Source organism: Nanorana parkeri, unplaced genomic scaffold, assembly GCF_000935625.1.
Source record: "Nanorana parkeri isolate BGI_ZX_2015 unplaced genomic scaffold, ASM93562v1 scaffold422, whole genome shotgun sequence".
Classification (NCBI taxonomy): domain Eukaryota; kingdom Metazoa; phylum Chordata; class Amphibia; order Anura; family Dicroglossidae; genus Nanorana; species Nanorana parkeri.
Genome location: NW_017306690.1, coordinates 960,639 through 986,974, shown reverse-complemented (window position 1 = coordinate 986,974; position 26,336 = coordinate 960,639). Strand labels below are relative to the sequence as shown.

General features: G+C 39.5%; 1 protein-coding gene across 1 annotated transcript in view; it reads right to left on the bottom strand.

Annotated features, from left to right (window-relative positions):
- Positions 1-8,763: 8,763 nt before the first annotated feature.
- LIPC (lipase C, hepatic type) overlaps positions 8,764-26,336 on the bottom strand; it is an 81,657-nt gene continuing 64,084 nt past the window's right edge. The window contains exons 8-10 of the mRNA XM_018559921.1: positions 16,616-16,736; positions 10,124-10,327; positions 8,764-8,989 (exon numbers count right to left, since the gene is read on the bottom strand). Coding sequence (XP_018415423.1) covers positions 8,878-8,989; positions 10,124-10,327; positions 16,616-16,736 — 437 coding nt within the window. The 3' untranslated portion in view covers positions 8,764-8,877. The remainder of the gene's footprint in view (positions 8,990-10,123; positions 10,328-16,615; positions 16,737-26,336) is intronic.

Below are 26,336 nucleotides of genomic sequence, written 5' to 3'. Positions count from 1 at the left end.
GAACTTATACCTATTTTCCTGTATTCTGCTAGAAATGGAAGCATAGTGTGTAAAATAAATGTCATCACACTTTTGTTCCTGCATGAGGAAAATATTCCCATTTCCCAAGGAAGGTGAGAGTAAATCCCTCTTCTGGATAAATCAAGGCCTTATACATCAGAGATGAGGAATGTCATATGGGGTCCTCTTGGGCACAAAGTTCTATGTACCATATATGAATATCCAAATACCCCTGTTGTTTCACAAATACATTTATAATAGAAGGACTGGATCTTGTGCAAACGATTTTAGTTTCACAATTACCAGGGTACTAATGAGAGTAGTAGTTTTGATTATTAAATGTATTGCATTTTGTTTGTAAAATTATACAGGTGAAACTCGAAAAATTAGAATATCGTGCAAAAGTTCAATTTTTTCACTAATGCAACTTAGCCGTCTACCAGGAGATTTTGGAGCACTTCATGCTTTCTTCCGCAGACGATCTCTATGGGGATGCTGACTTCATTTTCCAGCAGGACTTGGCACCTTCCCACACTGCCAAAAATTTTCTGAGATTGTGGATTTGGGGTTTTCATGAGCTGTAAGCCATAATCATCACAATTTTGACAAATCACGGCTTGAACTATCTTGCTTTGCATGTAATGAGTCTATCTCATATATTAGTTTCACCTCTTAAGTTGCATTAGTGAAATAAATTAACTTTTGCACGATATTCTAATTTTTCGAGTTTCACCTGTATACTGTTTACTAGGACATGTTAAATATTCTTCGGAGCACGGGTTCACAGTGCAGTATAAATGAATACGTAGTTGAAAACAGTGGATCACTGAAATGCAATGCAGCTGTTTATATTTTAGTTTGGATCAATTAAGATTGGTGTTCACAGGAGAAGCGCGGATCTATATGTGTATAAATATATAAAAAGAAAAATGTCTCCACATGTTGTAAAAAAAGATTCAATATATTCACTAACTTGTAAGAGACTCTTGGCCTGAAATGAAATGCCTTCCAGGAGGATTTGTTAATGATTTATGTACTTTAGTTGACGGGACAATTGACCTGTAAAATGTATTGATTTCTTTGGCTTTGGTTCATGAAATTGTTTCCAATCAAATCAAACAATTCTTTTTTATGTTGTTTTGTGCATATACCTGGAAAATTGTTTGTACCATTCTGTACAATTCCTTTTTACACAGAATGTTATCAGCACATACAGAACATATACTTTATGACTACATTTCCACCCTTGTCAGCTGGTTTAATTTGTGCTGTCTGTGTAACAAGATAACTGATCTGAAGCCTCCTGTTGTTCAGGGCTAAGATGGTACCTATCAGGATCTGCGACATTCATTTGACTGAGATCCTTCACTACACTGGTGAGAAATGTGGAAATGTTAACATTTAATGACAATGTGGGAAAATTATTTGATCTCCTTCTAAATTTATCCTGTTCTAGAGCAGTGTTTCTCAATTATTATTTTTTTTGTGGGGGGCACCCCAGTCTAAAAAGTGAAAAATTTAAAAAACAATGTGTGGCCCCTGAAGTCCAGACCCTTATCCCCATTTGGTATGGATTTAAAAAGGTTACCCCAGGCAAAAACACTAAAAAGGGGTTCCCCCTTCACATCAGAAACTCCCCCTTTCACATCACAATCCCACCTTTCTCAGAGACCCCTGTTTACATAAGGACCCCCTCCATTCATATCAGAGTCCCCTCCCCCCATCACACTAGGAGCCCTCTTTCACATCAGAGTGCTTTATTTACTTCACAAGCTCCACTTCACATCATAAATACCCCCTACACATCAGGGGCCCTCTTCACATCAGGAGTTCCCCTTTTACATTATAGTTGTCCTTTTACATCAGAAGCCCCCCTGCACCATAGAAAGGCATGACACTGAAAAATTAGAGGCACCCTGGTTGAGAAAGGCTGTTCTAGAGTAATGCTCTTCCTGTTTGTTTAGAAAAGATGTGGCCCTCATCCCATAACTCCATTAAGGTCTTGGGGCACTTTTAATCCTCCCTACTAAAATCAGACCGATCTTTAATTGAACCATCATATTGTAGCAAAATGTCTTTATAATTGGGTGTACATCATTGATCGCTTCAAATGTATCTATATTGGCTCCTGGACAAAATGTGAGTACTTTAATAATTACCTCAATTTCAAGTACAGAAAGATTCCTTGAAGCACAATTAATTACCAAGTTACCTTCCTCCTGGAGCTAATGTCTTCTGTATAAAAAAATGCTTAGAGTGAGTTGTTTTGAGTGAGTGTTGAATGTAGACTTGGATATATCTGATCCACACATTGTTGTGCAGATGAGGAGCGGGGATGGATTTACACCTGTGACTGTGTTCATCATGCTACATGTTGAATGTTGTTCCTGTGATACCTATATCATCTCCCCTAACCCCACAATTAGTGCAGGTTTGGTATATAGTGTTATAACTCTGGCTGAGCATCGAGAATGGTGTTCTTAGTCTTTTTTTTATGTGATGTATTTCTTTCATCTTCCTTAATGGGCTCTGGGATGAACTAACTCATTTGTATTTCTCAGCAGTGGTATTAACATGTGAGAATATTCAAATGTTCCCCTTTTATAAGTCCTCCTTCCCTACTCTTATGCTTGTCTTGTTTTTTTTCAAGAATGTTTTTCAAAAACATTTTTATTCTTATGTTCTATGAATTTATTTAAATCCCCAACCAATTAATTTTATAAAGGATGGTCCTGGTATTGCAAAACCTCTGTTTGTACCTGTTGAATCTGAATTTCTAGATGTTTAAAAACTTCAGGCATTTGTGGAAATACTTGTATGCTGATCCCGAAAGGACAAATATTGTCCTTTATATATTAAAAAAAAAAAAGATTCCACCAGATTTTTGGTTACATCATCTTATGTTTAATATTTACCGTATATACTCGAGTATAAGCCGAGATTTTCAGCCCATTTTTTTGGGTGAAAAGTGCCCCCCTCGGCTTATATTCGGGTCAATACTTTTTCCCATTTTTTTTTTTAAATTAGGTACCTTGGCCTATATTCGGGACGGCTTATATTCGAGTATATACGGTAACTGAAATCTCATCACTCCCCTTCAATTTGTTAATCAGTTCTTACTTTGGTAACATCTTACTTTGGTAACAACTGACTCCCAATCTATAAAATTTGAGGCAATGCGAGGGAAAAAAATAAAATGAAAACCTTTATGCCTAAAATACCCTCAATAATATCCCAGGGTGAATGGCACACTTCATAAACCAGCGAATATACCCATCAGATTGGAAAAAGATCTACCTATTTCACCCTGTAGCACAAATCAACCAACCAAATTACACAATAAATTCAAGCTGTGTCACCATGGAACACCTAAGCATATCTCAAGGGAACTAGAACCTCCCAATTAGACTACGCTGCTTATATAAATAATGATAAAATCATACACACACTTTTGCAGATACCTTTCATATCTCCCCATTCTCTTCACTGTATAGCTTTGTAGTTCCGGAGACAAACATGAAATGGCTTACTTTATCAAAATCACATAACACCACAATCACTTCACATCTCAGCATTTTAAATAACACCAGACAGTGTTATCTCCTGAAAAAAGGAGGGTAACCACACTGCAAAATGTTAGTGATTTGATGTTCAACTTAAACTATCACCTAAATAACACCAAACATGTTAACATCCAAAATAAGTCAGGTGTTATGATTTTAAAATATGTGAAATCCTTCATTCACAGTTGTGAAAATATGCAGATAAGGTGCATTAAAACACACAAGACATTCACACATTAGTTATATTATCTTCTAAAACCATTGTTAATGTTTGTTTTCTTCCACATATGTAATCGTCTTATGGTGCATTCTACATATTTCATTTTTTGCTACTATACTCCATCAATTAATGTGTTATTTTGCACATTATATAATATTTACAGTGTATGTGGTCTGCTAAATATACAATTGGAAGTGTTTTATTATCTGTTTAATAGGTAGAAACATACCCATTGCTTTTGTCAAAAATCTTGTGAGCTGATAACTTCCTGTGTTCTTTGCCTGTACACAAAGAGCAGTTATAGAGGTGGGTGGGGAGGAGAGGTCTATTTCCTTTGCAATCCATCAGACATTAAGTAGGTAGAGCTGAAATCATGAGCTTAGGAATTCAGAGCTGTGTTGTCATGTCAAAGAGGAAGGTAGGATCTCAGTACATTTCTGGCACATTAACAGTTATTTTTCTGTTAATTGCAGCATGCCTAAAAGGATAAACATGGAGAAATATGCATGTATTGCTGAAATGTACTATGTGGGGGGAATTTATCAACACTAGAGCAGACAAAACCAGTGGAAGTTGGCCATGGCAACAGATCAGCACCTCTCTTTAGTTTGTTAATTTAAGCTTTAAAAATGAAAGATAGAAGCTGATGGTTGCCATGGCAATCTCCTCCAGATTTTTATGTACTCCAGTTTTGATAAATTCCTCTCCATATGTTTAGTTTTTTTGCCTTGACATACACTTTAACTCTTTGTTCTTTTTTAACTTAATTTCACGTTTTGTAACATCTCCTTTCTTCTGTTTTTTTTTACAGGTAGCATAGCAACAACATCTGATGTTTCTCCAAATGGCCCTGTATTTCTCCAAGTAACTGAGCTGCCACTAAAACTACTAAGTCCCCCCCTTCTTTTATCTTCTGGGTGAGAAGAAGACCAAGAGGGTCCCACTTCTGAAAGACAGATGCAGGGGTTCAGTTATCAGTCTTTTTACCCAAGATTCAAATAAACACATTTCTTTCACTTAGGATTTAATCAGAAAATGTAGGAATCTTGGGTGTTGATTAATAGACCCTACAATAAGCCAGACTGAAACGGATAAAATTATATTGAAGGGGAAAAAGAAGATAGGGTCTTTGGAACATGCTGTCTATAAAAATACACAAAGCGCACATACTGTATTCACACATGCCCAACTCTACATACTGTTAAAATGCTGTAATATATCCACCATCTAAACTGACACTCAGTTATAATAATAATTCATTATTAATAAATACCACAGTGTCATATTTCTTCAAAACCACCATAAATCTAATAACAGACTTAGGGGGTTATTCACTTAGCTGCCGAAAGCGGCCAAGTGAATAACCGAGCCAAAGTGAGCCGAATGCTGTTTGGCTATTCACTTCAGCCTTGTACATACACACTTTAGCCATACATCGGCTAAAATCAGCCATACATCTGGATCAGGTGAGCCGAAGCTTCGGCAGCTCACTTGCTGCCGCTCGCCCCTATTCTCATACGGTAGTAAGTGAATAGCCGAATGCCGATGAGCGGCATCCGGCTTAGCTATTCTGCTCGGTACCTCCAAGGTAGCGAGCAGAATAGAAAACCAGTTAAATGAATGAAAAAATAAAATAAAATGTTGAAAAATTATGTAAAGAAATTTAAAAAAATAGGAAAATTAAAAAAATATATAATTTTAAAGAATGTTTACATTTTGTTTTTAAAACTACGCACGCCGACCTGACTGCACAAGATGGACTTCTGCCACATAATGAAACATCTGACCAATGGCAGCAAAATAAAAACAATTGGGCAGAGCTAGTGATGACATCACTGCTAGCTCCACCCAATTGTTTCCTATTGGCCGGCACCTGCCAGAGCCTTCCAGCAGATCCTGGCCAATGAATAACTGGGCGGAGCCGGCCAAGACGTCACAGACGACTCCACCCAGTTATTGTTTAATCACAGATCAGCGCACCCAGGTCATTTGGGGACGCTGATCTGTCATTACAACTGGGTGGAGCGAGCCATGAGATCACAATTTATTAAAGCCTGCATGAAAATCAGACCTGCTAGAAGGACTTTGACAACTTCTTGGGACCTCAATGTTGTCCTGGATTTGTTGGCCTCCGCCCGTATCATCCAGTAGAAAAGTCAAACATTTGGAATTTACCATTAAAAACAGTCTTTCTCACAGCAATCACTTCAGGTCAGAGAGTCTCTGAGATACAGGCTTTTGGACATAAAGAACCTAATTTATGTTTTCTTCAAGATAGGGTAGTACTTAGGACTTTACCTTCATTTTGTCCCAAAGTAATTACAGCATTTCATTTGAATCAGGATATAGTCTTACCTACCTTTCCGAATATGACAGAAGAGCAGCAATATGCTCTAGATGTTGGTGGGACACAGCATTCAAACCTACATCACCAAAACGGCAGGATTCAGATCTACAGAAACCCTGTTTATTCTCCCGATTGCACCACACAAGGAGCAGGCTGCAACTTCAAGGAACATAGCATCCTGGCTGGTCAAAACCATCAATACAGTATATTCACCTAGAGGTTTAAAGCCTCCACAAGGTATTAAAGCAAATTCAACATGAGCTTTGTTTTCTTTAGCAGCAGCCAGAGGGAACACCCCTGAAGAAATCTGCAAGGCAGCAACCTGGTTGTTCAACAACACCTTCTTGGCACAGTACAGAGTCGATCCAGCAGCCCCTACCACAGTGGGCTTTGGCAGAGCTATTGTCATTTCAGATTCTTGTCAGAGAGAATACATTTTAAGTACAGTACCCACCCTGTGTTTTGCTTGCTACATTCCATTTGTATGCTGCCATGCTTGTGTCAGGAAATCGGAAAATTGTATACTTCTGGTAATTTTCCTTTCCTGACACATATGCATGGCAGCATAGGATTCCCTTCCTGTCATTTTCATTTGTTTTGTTTGTTTGGCTAGAATATTAGAATGGCGGAGATATCTTGATTTTTTTGGTAGTCTGTCCTATCTGGAGGAGTTAACCCATTCGTATGCCGCCAAGCATATGTGTCAGGAAAGGAAAATGACCAGTTACTGTATTTTGCGCTCTATAAGGCGCACCGGACCATAGGACGCAGGGGTTCTGTGACAGCTGTAGTTAGTCACAGCTGAGACAGGTGGCACTGTGATTACAGCGCCACGGTCTCAGTAATCACACAGAGCAGACGAAGAACGGACGTTCTTCATCTGCTCTAGGGGCTCTATAGTGAGCTCCTATGCCGTTTCTCTGAGATACAGGCTTTTGGACATAAAGAACCTAATTTATGTTTTCTTCAAGATAGGGTAGTACTTAGGACTTTACCTTCATTTTGTCCCAAAGTAATTACAGCATTTCATTTGAATCAGGATATAGTCTTACCTACCTTTCCGAATATGACAGAAGAGCAGCAATATGCTCTAGATGTTGGTGGGACACAGCATTCAAACCTACATCACCAAAACGGCAGGATTCAGATCTACAGAAACCCTGTTTATTCTCCCGATTGCACCACACAAGGAGCAGGCTGCAACTTCAAGGAACATAGCATCCTGGCTGGTCAAAACCATCAATACAGTATATTCACCTAGAGGTTTAAAGCCTCCACAAGGTATTAAAGCAAATTCAACATGAGCTTTGTTTTCTTTAGCAGCAGCCAGAGGGAACACCCCTGAAGAAATCTGCAAGGCAGCAACCTGGTTGTTCAACAACACCTTCTTGGCACAGTACAGAGTCGATCCAGCAGCCCCTACCACAGTGGGCTTTGGCAGAGCTATTGTCATTTCAGATTCTTGTCAGAGAGAATACATTTTAAGTACAGTACCCACCCTGTGTTTTGCTTGCTACATTCCATTTGTATGCTGCCATGCTTGTGTCAGGAAATCGGAAAATTGTATACTTCTGGTAATTTTCCTTTCCTGACACATATGCATGGCAGCATAGGATTCCCTTCCTGTCATTTTCATTTGTTTTGTTTGTTTGGCTAGAATATTAGAATGGCGGAGATATCTTGATTTTTTTGGTAGTCTGTCCTATCTGGAGGAGTTAACCCATTCGTATGCCGCCAAGCATATGTGTCAGGAAAGGAAAATGACCAGTTACTGTATTTTGCGCTCTATAAGGCGCACCGGACCATAGGACGCAGGGGTTCTGTGACAGCTGTAGTTAGTCACAGCTGAGACAGGTGGCACTGTGATTACAGCGCCACGGTCTCAGTAATCACACAGAGCAGACGAAGAACGGACGTTCTTCATCTGCTCTAGGGGCTCTATAGTGAGCTCCTATGCCGTGGTCACGGGTCCCCCAGAGGAGCGGGGGCCCCCGAAAACCATTGCAAGTGGGGGGGGGCCCGGACACGATCGCCGCAGCTCGATTTGATACAAGTGATCTAATCAGATCACTTGTATTAAACGAGCAGCGGCTCCCACTGTACATTTAGCTCTACTTGTCTGCAGCAGGGCTAAATCTACAAAAAAACTACTCCCCCGGCGCCCCAAAACTGCATGTTCCTGGTGTCAGGCGATAGGGATTCGCTCCATAAGTCGCACACACATTTCCCCCCACCTTTTGGACAAAAAAAAGTGCGTCTTATGGAGCGAAAAATACGGTAAGTAAACCATTTTCCAATTTTCCACAGTACACCATTACATCTACTGATATTTATGTTCAATAATTTAAAAGGCAAATTTTCTTTGCGTTTTAATCAAGTTTGTCACCTTTATCTATAGACACGGTTTGAATTAGATGTTAAAAATATATGTTAAAAAAATCATTAATTTCCACGGGGTATACTTTTCACATGACTGTATACTGTATATACTGTAGATAATAATAACAAAGTAAATCCAGTAAAAAAAAATGACATACCTATACAATAGAATAGTGTGTAAAATGTGCAAATAATAACATCAGTTCCGCTTACTGAAAATACAATTTATTTTGTACTACACAAGAAATGAGTAATGGTATCAGTAATTTTATTGGAGAAACAAATCAATAAAATGTACATTTTTTGGCCAGCACAGAATAATCTTTAGGTGATTTTATTTTCTGTTGTCTCATACCTCATTTATCTGTTTACAACTTTTGGAATTTTTTCCTCTTAAGTTTACTTGAGCACCTTACATAGGTCTTCTCTTGGTCTGGAAGTAGTAGGAAGTTGTCGATGTTTTCTGAGCAAAATGTGACTCTAAGAAGGAAGGCAGAGTTTGTAAGACACTCAAGCACCTTTATTTTTATTTTTTTTAATTAAGTTGGCAAACATTCATGCCCTTGTCTTTTTGTCCCTAGTTTTGGGGATTTAAGCTTGTAGTGGTTTACATGATTAAAAGGTATAAATATAGGTGTGATTTTTCAATGATCATCATATCTGCAAACAAAACATGAATAAAAACACCATCATTTATGAATTTTTTGATTGGGAATTATAAGGAATGTCAGAGCCTCAAGAAATAGAGTACACATACAGTATTTAGTGTCTCACAAAATATACTCCCAAATCTAAGCCCCTTTCATGGCGCTATACCCAATAACAGTTTTGATATGCACAAACATAATATCCAATGAACAAACATGCCTTGGAATCTATGCATATAAACATAATCTTATTATGATACAAAATAGAATAAACACATGACATTTAAAAAAAAAACTGAACTTCTTTTAAGTCTTTCATTTAAACAGGGACAATGACCCTTCTACAAGCCATTTCTATTGCTAAGACACACACAATGCCATGTCATATATTTGGAGGTATTCCTCCTTTGATATCTTTTACAACGGTATCACACTGCACCTATATTGGAGCAAATAATCAATATTCCAAATATATATTACATTTTGCAAACATACATTCCGTAACAGCATTCCAAGACCACAGTAAAAAGTGCTCATTCATGTGACGCAAGTCTTAAATATAGAGAAGATGTGAGAAGATGATGTAGCAGCCCAGCTCACAGATTTACCATAGATTATGTGGTATTCAAACAACATGAAGTGGTTCGATGTGCAGAAAGGATAATTAAGAGCTTTCATAAGAGCCTGTCATCCAGAAATAGATTTTCTCACTTATGATAAATTACATTTTAAAATGATTATCGATATTCTTGGTCTCATTTTTACAGTAAATGGGTAATTTTATATTGCTTGTATATATTTTATATTTCATCTAGTAAATGAGATGATTAGACTTATCTAGACAGTCATATAAATAAATAAAATATCACAGTATATTACACTGTATAGTGCTCAGTGACAATGTTTTAGAAATAGAAAGGTTCTTATATGCATTATCACACAATGCTAGCCTTATAAATGCACCAACCTCTCCTGGGTCTCTCCTGCTTTTACTCGTATTTTCTTCACTTGGAGTCCTGGAAGGGTGACTATCTTTGTCTGAATGGTGTACCATAAATTCTTTATATTGTTAATGCCATCCCACTTTATTCTGATCATCATCAAGTCGCCAATGTCATTGTGTAGTGTAATAAGGAAAGAGTAGGTTCTGCTTTCCAGTACACCTTCACCTCTAAAAAATAAATCATAAGCATTAAGAGTACCAATTCATTGTTTTGTAGAACAATGTCAAAGAGTTTTGTTTTAACTTTTTAATTAGTGCAAAAAATACTTGTTGATCATATCAAAAGTCTACTGTTTTACTCCAGTCCCTGTCCCACTGGAAATATTTCCCCTTACTTTCTGTTTGGACAGAAAGTTATGGAAAATCTCTCCAGTGGGGACATAGCTGGCAACAAACTCCTTTTGTTAGTATAACTGGTAGCTGTTCAAACCTCTGTCAAATTATTATTACTGTACATTTCTTCCTGTCCTGGTGACTAAAAATATCCTAATTTCTTGTCCTGCTGTCACAGGCAGTTACTGAGACCTGAAGTGAGATGAAGTGTACCCATCAGGATACCTGACAACAATACAAACTTGACAGAATGATTTACTCTTCTCAAGTGTATCCAAAACCGATAAAACAAAGTTTGGGCTTGGACTCAAGTCTACGTGAGGCTGTTAAAGCTACAATATGCTATGCAGGAGTGGTCACACACGACCCTTGTTTCATTAAATATTTCACATGCCTGTACTTTTGTATGGTGTGAACAAAAAGGCTTAGCTTATAAACACTAGTCGGAAAACTTTTAGCAAAGTTTGAACAGTCTTTTTGCAGCCCTCAGAGGACCATTCATCTTCAGTCTGGGAGTGCTAAACATTGATCTTATTAGTGATACTGGCTGGAGTTTTTAGTAGGCTTCATTGAGTTTTGGCAGGCTTCATTAGATCGGAATAAGCAGAAACTTTGCTTCTTTCTTCTTCTTCCTGCTGGCAGGTCCTGTATTTGATGTGTATGTGTATATGTATATATATACTGTATATATATTATGCTACCCAAATTAATTTATTGAGATATGATTTGCTATATAAACTGCTACACCTACAAGTATTTACTTTGGTTATAATGATTCAAGCACGCGCGTTTAAGCTCAACACAACAACAGAAAATGTATTGGTATATAGCAATAAGGCCAAAATGAAATGTATGCGGGGCCCCTCTGGTGATCCAAATAACTAATTTTCCCCTCCAAAGTCTGGACTAATAGAGGGCTTGTTTCCATAGACTTGCATGAAGTGGCTTGGATTGGTGGCCTTCTAGTTCTAATCTAATCAAATTATAATAGTCCTCTGGGTATGAGATATTTTTTCAAATACCCTTTGTTACCAAAATTCAACCCCTTTCCATGTAAATATTTAATAAATTACCAGCCCAGACTCCAGGAGGGTAAATTAAAAATGCACAAACAGTGAGGAAAATAATGATTTGATCCCCTGGAGATTTTGTAAATTTGCCCACTTACAAAGAAATGAAAGGTCTATAATTTTTTATCATAGGTGTATTTTAAATGATAGAGACAGAATGTCAACCAACAAATCCAGAAAAAATACATGATACAAATATTTTTGCGTTGCAGTTCAGTATTTGATCCCCAACCATCCAACAATACTTCTGGCTCCCACAGACTGGCTATGTGTTACACAGATGAGTCCTGTCAATTTAAGAAGGTGCTCATAATGACAACTCTTTATGTATATAAAAGACACCTGTCCACAGAAATCTCTTTCCTCCATTCAAATCTCACCACCATGGGCAAGACCAAAGAGCTGTCAAAGGACGTTAGGGACAAGATTGTTGACCTGCACAAGGCTGGAATGGGCTACAAGACTATCAGCAAGTAGCTTGGTGAGAAGGAAACAACTGTTGGAGCGATTATTCGCAAATGGAAGGAATACAAAATAACCATAAATCGACCTCGGTCTGGAGCTCCATGCAAGATTTCGCCTCATGGGATAAGGATGATCATGAGAAAAGTGAGGGATCAGCCCAGAACTACACGGGAGGCGCTTGTGAATGATCTCAAGGCAGTTGGGATCACAGTCACCAAACAAACCATTGGTAACCCAATACACCACCATGGATTGAGATCCTGCTGCGCCCGCAAGGTCCCCCTCCTCAAGAAGGCACATGTACAGGCCCGTCTGAAGTTTGCCAATGAACATCTAAATGAGTCAGAGAAGTATTGGGAGAAAGTGCTGTGGTCAGATGAGACCAAAATTGAGCTCTTTGGCATTAACTTGACTCGCTGGGTTTGGAGGAAGAAAAATGCTGACTATGACCCTAAGAATACCATCCCTACAGTCAAGCACGGAGGGGAAAACATTATGCTTTGGGGCTGTTTCTCTGCTAAAGATACAGGCCAACTTTGCCGCATTGAATGGCCAATGGACGGGGCCATGAATTGTAAAATCTTGGATGAGAACCTCCTTCCCTCAGCCAGAACACTCAAGATGGATTGTGAATAGGTTTTTCAGCATGACAATTACCCAAAACATACAGCCAAGGCAACAAAACAATGGCTCAAGAAGAAGCACATTAAGGTCATGGAGTGGCCGAGCCAGTCTCCAGACCTTTATTCCTATAGAAAATTTATGGAGGGAGCTGAAACTTCGAGTTGTCAAGCGACAGCCAAGAAACCTTAAGGATTTAGAGAAGATCTGTAAAGCAGAGTGGACCAAAATCCCTCCTGAGATGTGTGCAAACCTTGTGACCAACTACAAGAAACGTCTTACCTCTGTGCTTACCAACAAGGGTTTCTCCACCAAGTCATGTTTGGCTTGGGGATCACATACTTATTTTATTCACTGAACTGCAACTCAATTTATAACATTTGTATCATGTTTTTTTTTTCTGGATTTGTTGGTTGATATTCTGTCTCTATCATTTAAAATACAACTATGATAAAAATTATAGACCTTTCATTTCTTTCTAAGTAAGGGGACAAAGGACAACCCTTTATTGAGTACTTGAACTTTAGCATCTGTCAATGTTTGATTGCTTAAGTTTAAGAATACTGGTTTCAACCTTCCTTTTCCTGTTGCCCCTCTTGGCCCCTCCAGGATGGTTTGCCCAAGAGAAGAGAGGAAGGCCTGGAAACACTGATGGGAATTTATCAAAACTGGAGCAGACAAAATCTGGAGCAGCTGTGCATGGCAACCAATCAGCTTCTCTCTTCAGTTTGTTCAGTTAAGATTTGAAAATAAAAAGGAGAAGCTGATTGGTTGCTGTGCACAGCTGCTCCAGATTTTGTCTGCTCCAGTTTTGATCTGGGATCTGTGTGAGGTTCCTGATTCTGTTGCCTCAGATACAGAGCATAAATTACCAGAGCTGGCATCAATTGATATGAGAGGGTCTAGAATAGTCAGTCAAAGCTGCAAGTCTTACCATAGACTCAATTATTAGAATAGGTCTCGCAGACCTCAGATCAGTTTGCTCTCTTTAACCACTTGACTTCCGCGGTGTTAAACCCCCTTCCCATCCAGGCCATTTTTCAGTATTCAGCGCTGCGATACTTTGACTGACAATTATTCAGCCATACAATGCTGTACCAAAATGAATTTTATATCTTTTTTTGGGGACAGATAGAGCTTTCTTTTGGTGGTATTTAATCACCACTGGGGTTTTTATTTTTTACTATATTAAGGAAAAAGTACCGAAAATTTTGAAAAAAAACCTGTTTTCCCTATGTTAAGCTATGAAAATTTGCACATAAATAATCTTTCTTCATAAATTTTGATCAAAATGTATTCTACTACATTTCTTGGGTTAAAAAAAAAAAGTGTAAATTAATTACAATGTGTGAAAGTTATATAGTCCACAGACTATGGTATATATATTTGAATTGTATCAACCCTGGTGCCCTGACTGCATATCGCATTTCTTGAGGCCCCAAAATGCAAGGACAGTAGAAAGCCCCACAAAATGACCCCATTCTAGAAAGAAGATACCCCAAGGTATTTGATAATGTGCATGTTGAGTGTTTTCTAGGTTTAACTTTTTGGGTAAACGTTCACAGAAAATGAAGAAAATTTTTTTTAATTTTTTTTTTACAAAAAGTTGCCTGTTAAAAAGATATACCTAACACACAGCATGTGCACACATACAATTGTACCCCCAAAAAACATTCTGCTACTCCTTCCGAGTATGGAGATATCAAATATGTAAGACTTTTTTGCGGCCTAGCCACATAGAGGGGCCCAAACCCCAAAGAGCACCTTGAGGTTTTGAATAGACATAAATTGTACTTTTGTTTTTTTGACTACCTATTGCATTTTTGGAGGCCCTGAAGTGCCAGGAGAGAATAAACACCCACAAAATGACCCCATTTTGAAAAGAAGACACCCAAAGGTATTTGATAAAAAACATGCTGAGTCTTTTGAAGATTTCATTTTTTGCTACAGAATTTTAGAAAATGAAGAAAGAAAATTAATAAAAAATATTTTTTACACAAAGTTGACAATTTATATGATATTTCTAACACACAGCTTTGACATCCTTAGAATAACACCTCAAAACACATTCTACTAATCCTCCTGAGTATGCGGATACCACACATGTCAAACTTTTTTTGCAGCCCAGCCACATAGAGGGGCCCAAAATTCAAGGAACACCTTGAGGCTTTCAAAGGGCATAAATTACGCATTTGATTCCCTGACTACCTATTGCGTTTTTAGAGACCCTAACGTGCCAGTGCAGTAGAAACACTTCAGTGCTAGTGCTTGCCTGCTGCATTTCAGTTGGATGTGTGATGACTGGCACAGCACGCCTGGCCCTTTTAGATGGGACAACTTCATAATCAGAATCAGAGGTGGATAATGAACCACTACTGACCACACGGGCACTGACCACAATTAGTCCCGCCGTTCTATTACAATGGGCGGACGGCAACAGGTTAAAGGATACAGGTATGTCTCTGTAAAGTGTTACGTTATCCTCAAGCTCCTCGAGCCAATCAAGATCAAGTGTTTTGGAGAAAATCGGTAATTGCACTAATTCTTTTTTTAATGATCTTTGACTGTACATGTGCCAGTTGTGTGCCCAGATAATTTGAGTATTAAATCAAAACTGCATTCATTCCTAAGCACACGCCATCGGAAAGCAAAATTTAGGGTCTGTAGAAACAATTGTAGGGATGATGCATATCCTCCCCCCCAGATCTGAGGTGGCTGTGCAGTTGCTTAAACATTGTTCTTGTAGCAGTAGATCAACTTCTAGTTTTTTAGAGGTGTCAATGCTATAAGACTCTGCAGGTTTATGTGAGCGAGTATCCGAAAAGACAATGGGCTCAAATAACCAAGAGATGCATCGGCATCGGGAAAAGAAAGTTACTTAGACATGTTAATAACACAAGAAGAGTTTACAGTTTCCAAGGTCATAATGCAATAAGGCAGTGAATGAGTCAATGGGATAGGCATATAGGGTTCAAAGGTGCAAGGCTACCAATGGAATTTGTGACCGAAAGGGATCTTTTCATAAACTACTCACATGTCTATTCTGCGAATATTTGGTATATTTACCATAACAAATGTTCTTTAGTGGTTTCTTTGCAAGGAAATGTATTTCTTAAAGGTTTTTTTTAATGTAATATCACATTGTGATTATTAGGTGATGCTAAGGAAAATAAATACTTATTTCCTATGCTGCTTAGCTCCATCTAGTGGCCATAAAGCGATATTACATGAAAACATTTGAAAATTCATTCCACTTATAAACATAAACTAAAGAAAGTTAATTTATGGCAGATATTTGCAGAGAGTGAACATTCACAGAGTTTCGCAGGACCAAGGGTATTAGACTGTGGAGAGCCACAGCTATGTCTGACCGACTCTGTGCACTGTGATCGCTATGATTCTTACATCAGAGGCAGGGGAAGGTACAGGAACTAATTAATTGATGAGTTATCTATTTATTAGTTCCTGGTGAATACAGGCTGCAGCAGCAGCAAAAAAAGGTTCAAATAAATGTAACACTTTCAGCCCCCCTCCTCTCCTGTCGATAATATCTGCATTCTATCTTTGCTCTGACCTGTACATTAACCCTTTCACATCCCTTATCCTGCACATCTATTAACCCTTTCCCCTTCATCCTCTCACTGTGTGTGACCTGTACATCAAACCCTTCACCCCTCCTAACTCTGTGTGTGACCTGTACATTTATTGTATCTTGTGCAGTATTGCAAAGCTTCATGTTTAACCCCCTCAATAACGGCATGTTTCTTCATTTCCAAAAAAATTGCAGGAAAAAAAACAGATCTTGGTGTGTCTTCTTTCCAATAATGGGTCATTTTGGGGGTTTTCCTACTGTCCTGACATTTTTATTTGCTATGATTTATAAACGAAAGTAAAAGAAACAGACTTTGTTTTCAATCTTTTTGCAGCTAGCTACAAACTCCACAAAGCACAGATATAGAATACTTACATAGTTAAGGGTATGGTGTCAACCTCTTGCTTGGTTCCTATCAGGGAAATTGTTAATGGTGGATTCAACTGCTTATCCTCAATTTGGTTGGTTATCTGGATCTTGAACTGGTAATGGTAAACTGTAAGAACAAGAGGAGCAATGTGTTATAACAGCAATTGTTAAAGCAGGGGTGGAGTGGGCCATGGTTTGACTCTTTGCAATGTTTTTGCAACAATTTGGGATTCTAGCAGAAATCCCTTCTCCAAAGATGCCACATTTATGTCAACCTTTCGGACAAGCTTCTGTTATCTGATGAGGAGAGTTCTCCATATAGTTACAGGTGAATTTATGGTAAATGCTAGAGTATATTTGTGACTTACTGGGGTTGATTTACTAACCTTATAAACACGCCATGAACAAGTATACACCTCTGTAGTGTGTTCCCTCCCAGCATGATCTATTGGTGGAATCTAGACACCTTTGTAGTGTGTACACACCCAGCAGGTGTGTTGTGCAAAGCCAAGCATGAATTGCAAGGTGATGTTGTGTAAATTAGCTCTATGTTATGTTGCTTGCGTTGATGAATCCAGGAATGTAAATGCATGAGCTAACGATTTTTGTCTAAACTGTGAAGCAGCATTATATACGCATCATGTGCATGATTTTTCCATATATGGCATTAGTGGAAATATGCTTTTAGAGACTTTTTGGTTGATAAATAAGTTTTGCTGTGTAAAAATCACATGCACCTAGTGCGTGCGTGTGTTTAGGTTAGTAAATCATCCCCACTATGTCTGGACAAAGGAGAAAGATCTGCCCATATTAGTCCCATAGAGTGGCCTAGCAGCATAACAATCCCTTACCTAGCCCACCCAAAACTTCGTCTTCTGTTATGGTTGGAGTTCTTTGCTAACCAATTAATCTTTTGTTGATCTTAAGCATCCTTAGACCTCAAGACCGCAACACCTTCAAAAATACATTCTATTCATTATGCAATAGATTTGCAATAAGAAGATAGATTGTAAGCCCTCATCGGCATGGCCCTCTTTATCATTGTCAACTTATCACCAGCTTTAAAGCAAGGTGCACATGGAAGGGCTTTTGCGTTTGCCATTTGTTTTGCTTGACTGATTTGGTTCAGTGACACGTTGGGGGTCTCAGCTGCCGTTGTGATGTGCGGGCTGCCTCCTGCCGAAACCTGCACCCAATTTTATATTTTGCTACATGTGCTCCAAGATGGAGACTCTCACAGGTTAGAGTTAGGACCACACTACACAGAGGAACCTTAACAAGGCGGTGCAGCTTTCACATATTCTGCAGAAGTCGTGTATCCAAACCTCTGTCTTTAACCTTAGCTGTTAGACAAGTTTTTTTGCATGCTGGCTGGTGAGTGTGCCTGGAAACTTTTTTCTGTATTCTCTGGAATGTTACCGTTCTCAAATTTGCCACGCGATATCGCGAGAAGTCGTCGTCCAATGATTTTCAATGGAGCTGTTCTATTGAACAGCTCCATGTCGCTCGTTGCTGTCGCGTGTCGCTTGTGCAACACACTTTTTCCCAAGGATGTTGCGCGATTTTTCTATTTTTGCATGCGACCCGACGGTGAAGGTCGCTGGAACGTTGCCCGAACAGTTGCGCTATACCTGGCCGCGCGGATCCGCTCTAGGTAAGTGTCGCTTAGCGTGAATGGGGCCTTTGGGTTATTTTTCTATTTTAGATGCGCATTGTAATACTAAAGGTGGTCTTTAACCCTTCAGCTGCCAAACTAATTTTTTTCCATTTTTTTCACACGTTAAAATTTTTTGGGTTGAAAATAATATCCCCAAAAGATTACATATTTTGTGACCTTTAGTATACAAAGATGGAGTTACAATTTTTTATGTTGCACCATTTTTCCACAACTGTTTATAAAACCTACAGTATGTTTTAAGTAAATAATACATTCAAATAAATTTTAGTGCACACAACAATATAATTCCCTTTTTTCTTTAAAGGTAAGATTGTGTGGAGTAAATAGATGTCAAATATATCAAGCATTACTATTAGCATGCCCCTGCAAAACAACGACATACAATACCAAAAATTGTCCACAGGCTGTGATTTATAAACCTTTACAGCCTATCTGTTTAGCATAAACCATAAATGATGACCCTAGAAATAGTGCTTCTGCACTGGTGTGTGAGACAAAAATGTGTTTCTCAATTGTCATTTAGACATGCGCGCTCGCCCTTCATCTGTGTTTAAATTTGTATGTGTGTGGGAGCATGGGCCTTCTAAAAAATGTTTTCATTCATTTTATTATATTTTAATTTTTAAAAACTTTTTTTATTGGTAACTTTAATGCTTTCACAAGGGGCTGTACCAATTCACTGCATGAATACAATGTGAAACCTCCTCAGGGGGGTGGGTCCTGGATTTTCTGCACTCACAGTATCTCTCCAGTATTTTGGTGACACTGGGTGCCATTCAACCCGGAAGACTGCAGACATAAAAATAAGTACTGTGGTAGACAGCTCTGGTTTGAAGGTGAACAGTTTTTTAAACATATGACAAAGAAAAATTGACCCAGAGTTGGGCTGGGTCCATCAAATGAATCATCTTCCAATAGCATGTAACACTATGTGGTTGCATCAGTAATGTGATATATTTAGGGAGAAGCTGGTTGATGTAAAGAGTGAATACACAGCACTGAGAGTTACTCACTTATATTTGGCAGTATGTAATAGTCCAATGCTGGAAAACCATCCAAGCATACAAGATGTTGACTGAATGTTAAAACGATTTAGGCAGATATGTACAGTATGTAAGTGCATATAGATTGTTTGCCATTTAAAAGCCATTGATGCTACCGTGTTTCCCCGAAAATAAGACACTGTCTTATATTTTTTTTGCCCCCAAAAACCACACTAGGTCTTATTTTCAGGGGATGTCTTTTTTTTTAATGTGCAGCAAAATCTACAACAATCTAAAGTTATCTTTATCACTCCGCCTGTCACAGTAACTGGCGCTCTAGAGGAATATCGGCTAATGCGGCTCTGCTCCCGCCGCAGCCTTGCATTCTACAGCGCCGGCTTCCTTTGCCACCAGGGACAGCGGTACCAGCGGTGCAGCAGTGGGGACATCAGACAGTGGACAGCATGGTAAAGTACAGTACCATCTACCGGTACACATTACAGTACCATTACATTAAGCAGTGTCTTCGGGGGACAGCAGTTTGTGAAGAAAGGTACTGGAGTGCTCCCTGTCACTGCGCTGGCTGGGGGGAGTCCCCTGTCATCCCCTTAATACAGTATGTCCCTGCAGGCTGATGCCATCTCTCCTGCAAGTTCCCCCCTCACATGCTACCGCCGAACTAGGTCTTATTTTCAGGGTAGGTCTTATATTACAGGAATCTTGAAAAATAGTGCTAGGTCTTACTTTCAGGGTAGGTCTTATTTTCGGGGAAACAGGGTATAAGCCAATCCAGGCAATTAAAATGACATAAGCACTATATGTCTCACCCAACATAGAGCAGACTGTAGCTTTGTCTGTGGTGGCATAGGTTCACAAAAATCACCATATGGCTGAGAGAAGAGAGTGGAAGCTGGAAGGACTCATGCAGACACCACTCGCAACACCTTGTATGAGAATGGTTAAAATTCCTATCAGGCTTTTCTAGTCACATTGATTTTCCCTCATTTCCAGTACTTAAGATACACCAGGAAGTTAGAGGAAATATTTGCAAAAAGAGGGGAACTACAGGTGAAACTCGAATAATTAGAATATAGGTGAAACTAATATATGAGATAGACTTATTACATGCAAAGCAAGATAATTCAAGCCGTGATTTGCCATAATTGTGATGATTATGGCTTACAGCTCATGAAAACCCCAAGAACCCCAAATCCACAACCTCAAAAAAGTAGATTATTACATGCAATCAATAAAACAAGGATTGTACATAGAACAATATCGGACCTCTGAAAAGTACAAGCATGCATATGTACTCAGTACTTGGTTTGGGCCCCTTTTGCAGCACTTACTGCAATTACTTTTGCACGATATTCTAATTATTCGAGTTTCACCTGTATCTTTCTCATAGACAGCTTTACAAAGTCAAACCCATTCTATAGTTTGGGTTATGGATATAATTTAATGTTTTTGAGCAGGGGCGTAACTAGAAATCACAGGGCCCCATAGCAAAATTTTGTATGGGGCCCTGTGATTTCTAGTTACGCCCACCTGATATCCCAAACAGCCCACCTAAGGGTGACCCTGCAGGGCCCACCATAGACTCTCTATGGTAGGCTCTGCAGGGTCTCAGGCGTGCGGTCAAGCCCTCTTACCTGTTAGCCCTGATCCTCTGTCCGCCTCCTTCTCCTCCACGATTGACTACTCCGTCACTGGGCCCCGCCTCCTCGATCGCCGGGCCCCGCCCCCTGGATCGCCGGGCCCCGCCTCCTCAATAACTGCCGATGACAAGCCCAGCCACCTCCTGCGAAGTTGCTGGTTGTCACCAACTCAGCAGCGGCTGTGTGAAGGAACGGAGCGTTCCTCCTTACAGCCGCCAGTGACAGCCAGCAGCCTGGCTGTCCGAGCAAGATGCCATAGCGACCCAGGCGGCCCGCATGGCATCAGGGAGATGTCCGGGCCCCGCCGTGCCTCGGGCCCCATAGCGGCCGCCTGGGTCGCTATGGTGATTGTTACGCCACTGTTTTTGAGTTAGGGTCAGCTTAAGGCCTAGGTAGATGAGAGTGGTCAGGTACATGTGGGAAAATACTTCTCTTATCTTGCATTCATGCTCTTGGTGCGGAAAACAAACATACCTCTCATAATAATCTGGGGTCCTCATGCCTTTATTGTTTGTTTACACCATAATCAGCAATTCATTGTATTACACTCTCTCCTATTCTTGTTCCTATCTTGACCCATTTTGTCATTGTCCACTTTTTTACAGGAGTGAACTATTTATACTTATTCAGTAAAATCAAAAGAAATGATGACTGTCAAGTGAAGGATTCAGTTACAACAATCACATTTTTACTTTACTATATTCAGATTAGTACAGAAATGATGTCTAATGATTTGCTATGGCTTACTCTATTTTTCACACCATCATTGCTCTGGGTCCTGTTTCATTAAATGTACCTGTAGGAGAACTGGCGCTTCCCAGTGTCATCACATAGAAGTTAATATATTTTTTTAGAGAGACACAAATATTCTGCAGCAGTGCTCTGATTTGTAACAATAGGTTCTTAGCAGACTAATTAAAGCTATAAATGTTAGTCTATATGCAGGATGGAAATGCTTTCAGGTGTCGGAGAGCAATTACTGAGCCTTTCTTGCGCTTGGCCAGCCTCCCGCATATGTTCCTTCTGGCTGACAAAGAAAGGACATTACAGTAAAATCGTGCACATTGGGATTCAGACAGTGGCTTCTTGTGTGCATATATTTATATTAGAAGCAAGCGTGCTATTCTCCAGGAAATTGGCTTCTCTTTATAATTAAATGGAGAGAAGAAAGGTCTCGGGGAGGTTGCTAGTGTTGCAGATTAGAATATGTAAAATCTCATAAGGCCATAACTAGGTCATCATCCAGACAGCCAGAGCTATGGCTTCTCTAAGAAACAGCAACCCAAACACATATAAGATAAAAACTCTTTTTTTTTTGGAAGAATTGGTTTGGGGTACTACAGAACTCAAACTGGGTGCTATTTATAAATAACATTTCTACATAACCATTTCTGTATGTAAAGCATAACCTTTTCTTTGAAAGAAAGAAAATGAATTTTCATGGTGTGTAACCTGCACCTATGGTTGCCAGATACCAATGCAGATTTGAGAGCATTGTTCCTGTACCTCAGTATATCATAACCAAGAAGATATTAACCTATAATGCAGCAGTGATTTTCCCTGTTCTTCTGCAAGCATTGTGCTGTGGCAGTCATCTTGAGATATTATGGGTGCATTGGAGGTAAACATTAGCGGTACAGTCACATAGAGTAAGATTTAAAATGAACCTCTGCTTTGCAAAAAGCAAAGCAACAGGTTCACCCAATCCTCTTCTCTAGCACCATATACAGTACTTACAATACTTTTATTCACCTGCTATACCATTTAGCCACTGTGCAGGAAGACAACCCTGTGTAAGGTCAACAAAGGGAAGGTGGATGGCACTGGTTTACAGCAGGTTTGTTTGTACTGTGTGGTGGATCATTCTAGGTGCATTACCCTTAAGCAGGAAGCTCAGAAAAGTATTAATAGACATTCAGATTCAAACTAGAAAAAAAGAAGTAGAATGAAAAGCACTGCAATCAAACATAAGAGTCCAAATGTTTCTTTTTTTGTAAAAGTCCATTTAAAGTTGGCAAAGGTAGCCATGCATTTCTGGGTAAGCTGTGTCCTCTTAATCAGTATTAACAAATATAATTGTATAATTTGTACAGTATATATCAGGGATAGGTAAACAGCTGTGGTGCAACTACAAATCGCAAACCAATGACAGCAGTGACTTCCAGAGGCAGATGCATGATGTGATTTGTAGTATCACCACAGCTGGAGCTGATGGGCCGGAGTTTCCCCACCGCTGCCAGAGTTAAAAGAAAAAAATATAAGATTTGTACTTAAGTCTCACAAAGAAAACTGCATGTATATTGAATTGATTGGATCAAATTATGTATAACATTTTTATATAATATAAATTGGAATAAGAGATGTGTAAAAAATGTAAAACTCTTAATCGAGGTTCCTATTTTACAGATTTTTATCTATTTTTTATATGATTATTTAGATATGTATCTGATTTTTTTTGTAAGACTTTAATTTTACTCATATTTTATTTGCAATGTAATGCAATCCATTAGATATCCTGTATGTGCAGTATTCTTTGTAAGACTAAAGGTGCCCATACACTGTGCAAATTTTGGTTGGTTTTTGAATAGCCGGAGGAAATTCGCACAGTGTGTACTGCTGTTGGCACCCGTTTGGTTGGCATCCCTCAATCAGTTGATCGAAGGAGCTGGCCGGAAAATTTGCGTACGATAGGAGCCGGCAGCCAACGAGTTGTCCGCTCTCGCCAGTTATTTTGACAGCGGCTGGTGGCCGTTGTCAAAATACAATGCAAACAGTGACATTCCTCGATCAACACACTCCTAAGTGTTGCTGGAGGAATCTGCTCTATTTTTTTTTGTTCAGCCCATGGGTTCTTTCAACATCGTCGTGAGGCGGCCCAACGAAGCCATCTCGTGGCCCAACGAAGTACTGATGGGGTGGTCATAATAATCTGGGCACTCAGTGTGTATATATATATCTAGATATAGATCTATCTATATCTAGATATAGATAGATCTATATCTAGATATAGATCTATATATAGATATTTACACTATAGTGCCAAAAGTATTGGGACACCGGCCTTTACACACACATAAACTTTAATGGCATCCCAGTCTTAGTCCGTAGGGTTCAATATTGAGTTGGCACATCCTTTGCAGCTATAACGGCAACAACTCTTCTGGGAAGGTGTCCACAAGGTTTAGGAGTGCGTCTATGGGAATGTTTGACCATTCTTCCAGAAGAGCATTTGTGAGGTCAGGTACTGATGTTGGATGAGAAGGCCGGGCACGCAGTCTCCGCTCTAATTCATTCCAAAGATGTTCTATCGGGTTGAGGTCAGGACTCTGTGCAGGCTAGTCAAGTTCCTCCACCCAAAACTTGCTCATCCATGTCTTTATGGGCCTTGCTTTGTGCACTGGTGTGCAGTCATGTTGGAACAGGAAGAGGCCATCCCCAAACTGTTCCCACAAAGTTGGGAGCAAGAAATTGTCCAAAATGTCTTGGTATGCTGATGCCTTAAGAGTTCCCTTCACTGGAACTAAGGGGTCAAGCCCAACCCCTGAAACACAACCCCACACCATAATGCCCCCTCCACCAAACTTTACACTTTGCACAATGCAGTCAGGCAAGTACCGTTCTCCTGGCAACTGCCAAACCCAGGCAGGTCCATCGGATTGCCAGACAGAGAAGCGTGATTCGTCACTTCAGAGAACACGTCTCCACTTCTCTAGAGTCCAGTGGAGGCGTGCTTTACACCAGGGCTCAAAATGACAGGCCCTGAGCTACTAGCCAGGCCTTAAGAGTTACTCACCACCAGTTGCCCCACCTAATCCCTACCCTGCCCCGGCCGTACCTCCAACAGCTCAGCGGTGTGATGCAAAGTACAGAGATCAGTAACAACACAGAATGAAGAAAGAGCGATTGCCGCAGAAGGAGCGGTAGTTTCACCCCCCTCCTGCCAGCAGCGCACCCCGCACCGATGAATTTACGCCAATTGCGAGAGGGGTGAGTGGAAATTTTGAGCCTTGCTTTACACCACTGCATCTGCATCCGATGCTTTGCATTGCACTTGGTGACATAAGGCTGGGATGCAGCTGCTCGCCATAGAAACCCATTTCATGAAGCACTCTACGCACTGTTGTTGTGCCAATCTGAAGGCCACACAAAGTTTGGAGGTCTGTAGCTATTGACTCTGCAGACAGTTGGCGACTTCTGCGCACTGTGCACTTCAGCATGCTCTGACCCCGTTCTGTCATTTTAAGTGGCCTACCACTTTGTTGCCGAGTTGCTGTTGTTCCCTGTTGCTTTCAATTTGTTATAATACCACTGACAGTTGACAGTTGATCTCTGACAAAACAAATTGTCAACAAAGTTAGACAATTTGTTTTGAGGATCTCTATATACTATATAGATATATATATATATCTAACTTTGTTGACTTTAAGAGAACTATTTTACAATTTTAGACTCTTTTCTTTGAGTGTGGTACTTTGCATTGTTCTTCTCTTCTAGTTTGTGTAAGGTCAAGTTAGATTTTCAGTCAGAGCTTACACAGGTAGATGACTTTCACCCCGCCTACAAATGACAGCTCATGGCCAGTCAGTAAGCACCAGTGCTGTCACATGGAATAATTCACATGCTTACCCATATACAAAAGTACTGGGCATTTCAATTGCTTATGGCAGCTGAACAGTGTGACAGGGGAATGAAAGAAAAGGTGAGTTGATCTTGTTGCTTGACCCCACATGGCCAAAAACACAGGTTTGCTTTATTATGAGAAAATATACAATTGATTAAAAAAATTGCAGATCACTAAATATAATTTAGTAGATATTCATTTGAATTAGTCAGGATTGCTTACTATTATTAATTCAAAACAAAGTGTGAATTGGTATTTCTTAGGTGGAAATGTAGATAATTAACATTCAATAAACAATTAGCAACTCCTGTTTTTTATTTTTAAATATGCTAATTGCTTTATCTGTTACCCAGATAGCAAGGATAACTTACCCCAAACTTGTGTCAGGGTTAAATTGTAATTCTTGTTAACTTGCTGCACACATTCCTGGCAAGTTGTAGACTTGCAGAACACTTGCAGCACAGGTTCTAGTTGACACTTTTTGAATTTGTAGCAAATTTTGCTTGGCAAGTCTACAGCACGAGTCCGGCAGGTCTTACCAAGATCTCTGCAAGTGTACAGCACTTTTGCAAAGCACGTTGATCTGGAGACTTGCAATGCAGACTTGTAATTGTGTAATTGTGCAACAACATTGTGAAGCTTGGCAAGTCTGAAATACTTTAGCAAGTAATTTTCAAACTTGCAGCTCAATTGCTTGCTATCTGCATAATGATTAAAAAAACATTTTGCACTGACCAAGCAAATGTTTGTAATGTTTATTACATGGTTTGACTAGTGTCATGTTTTT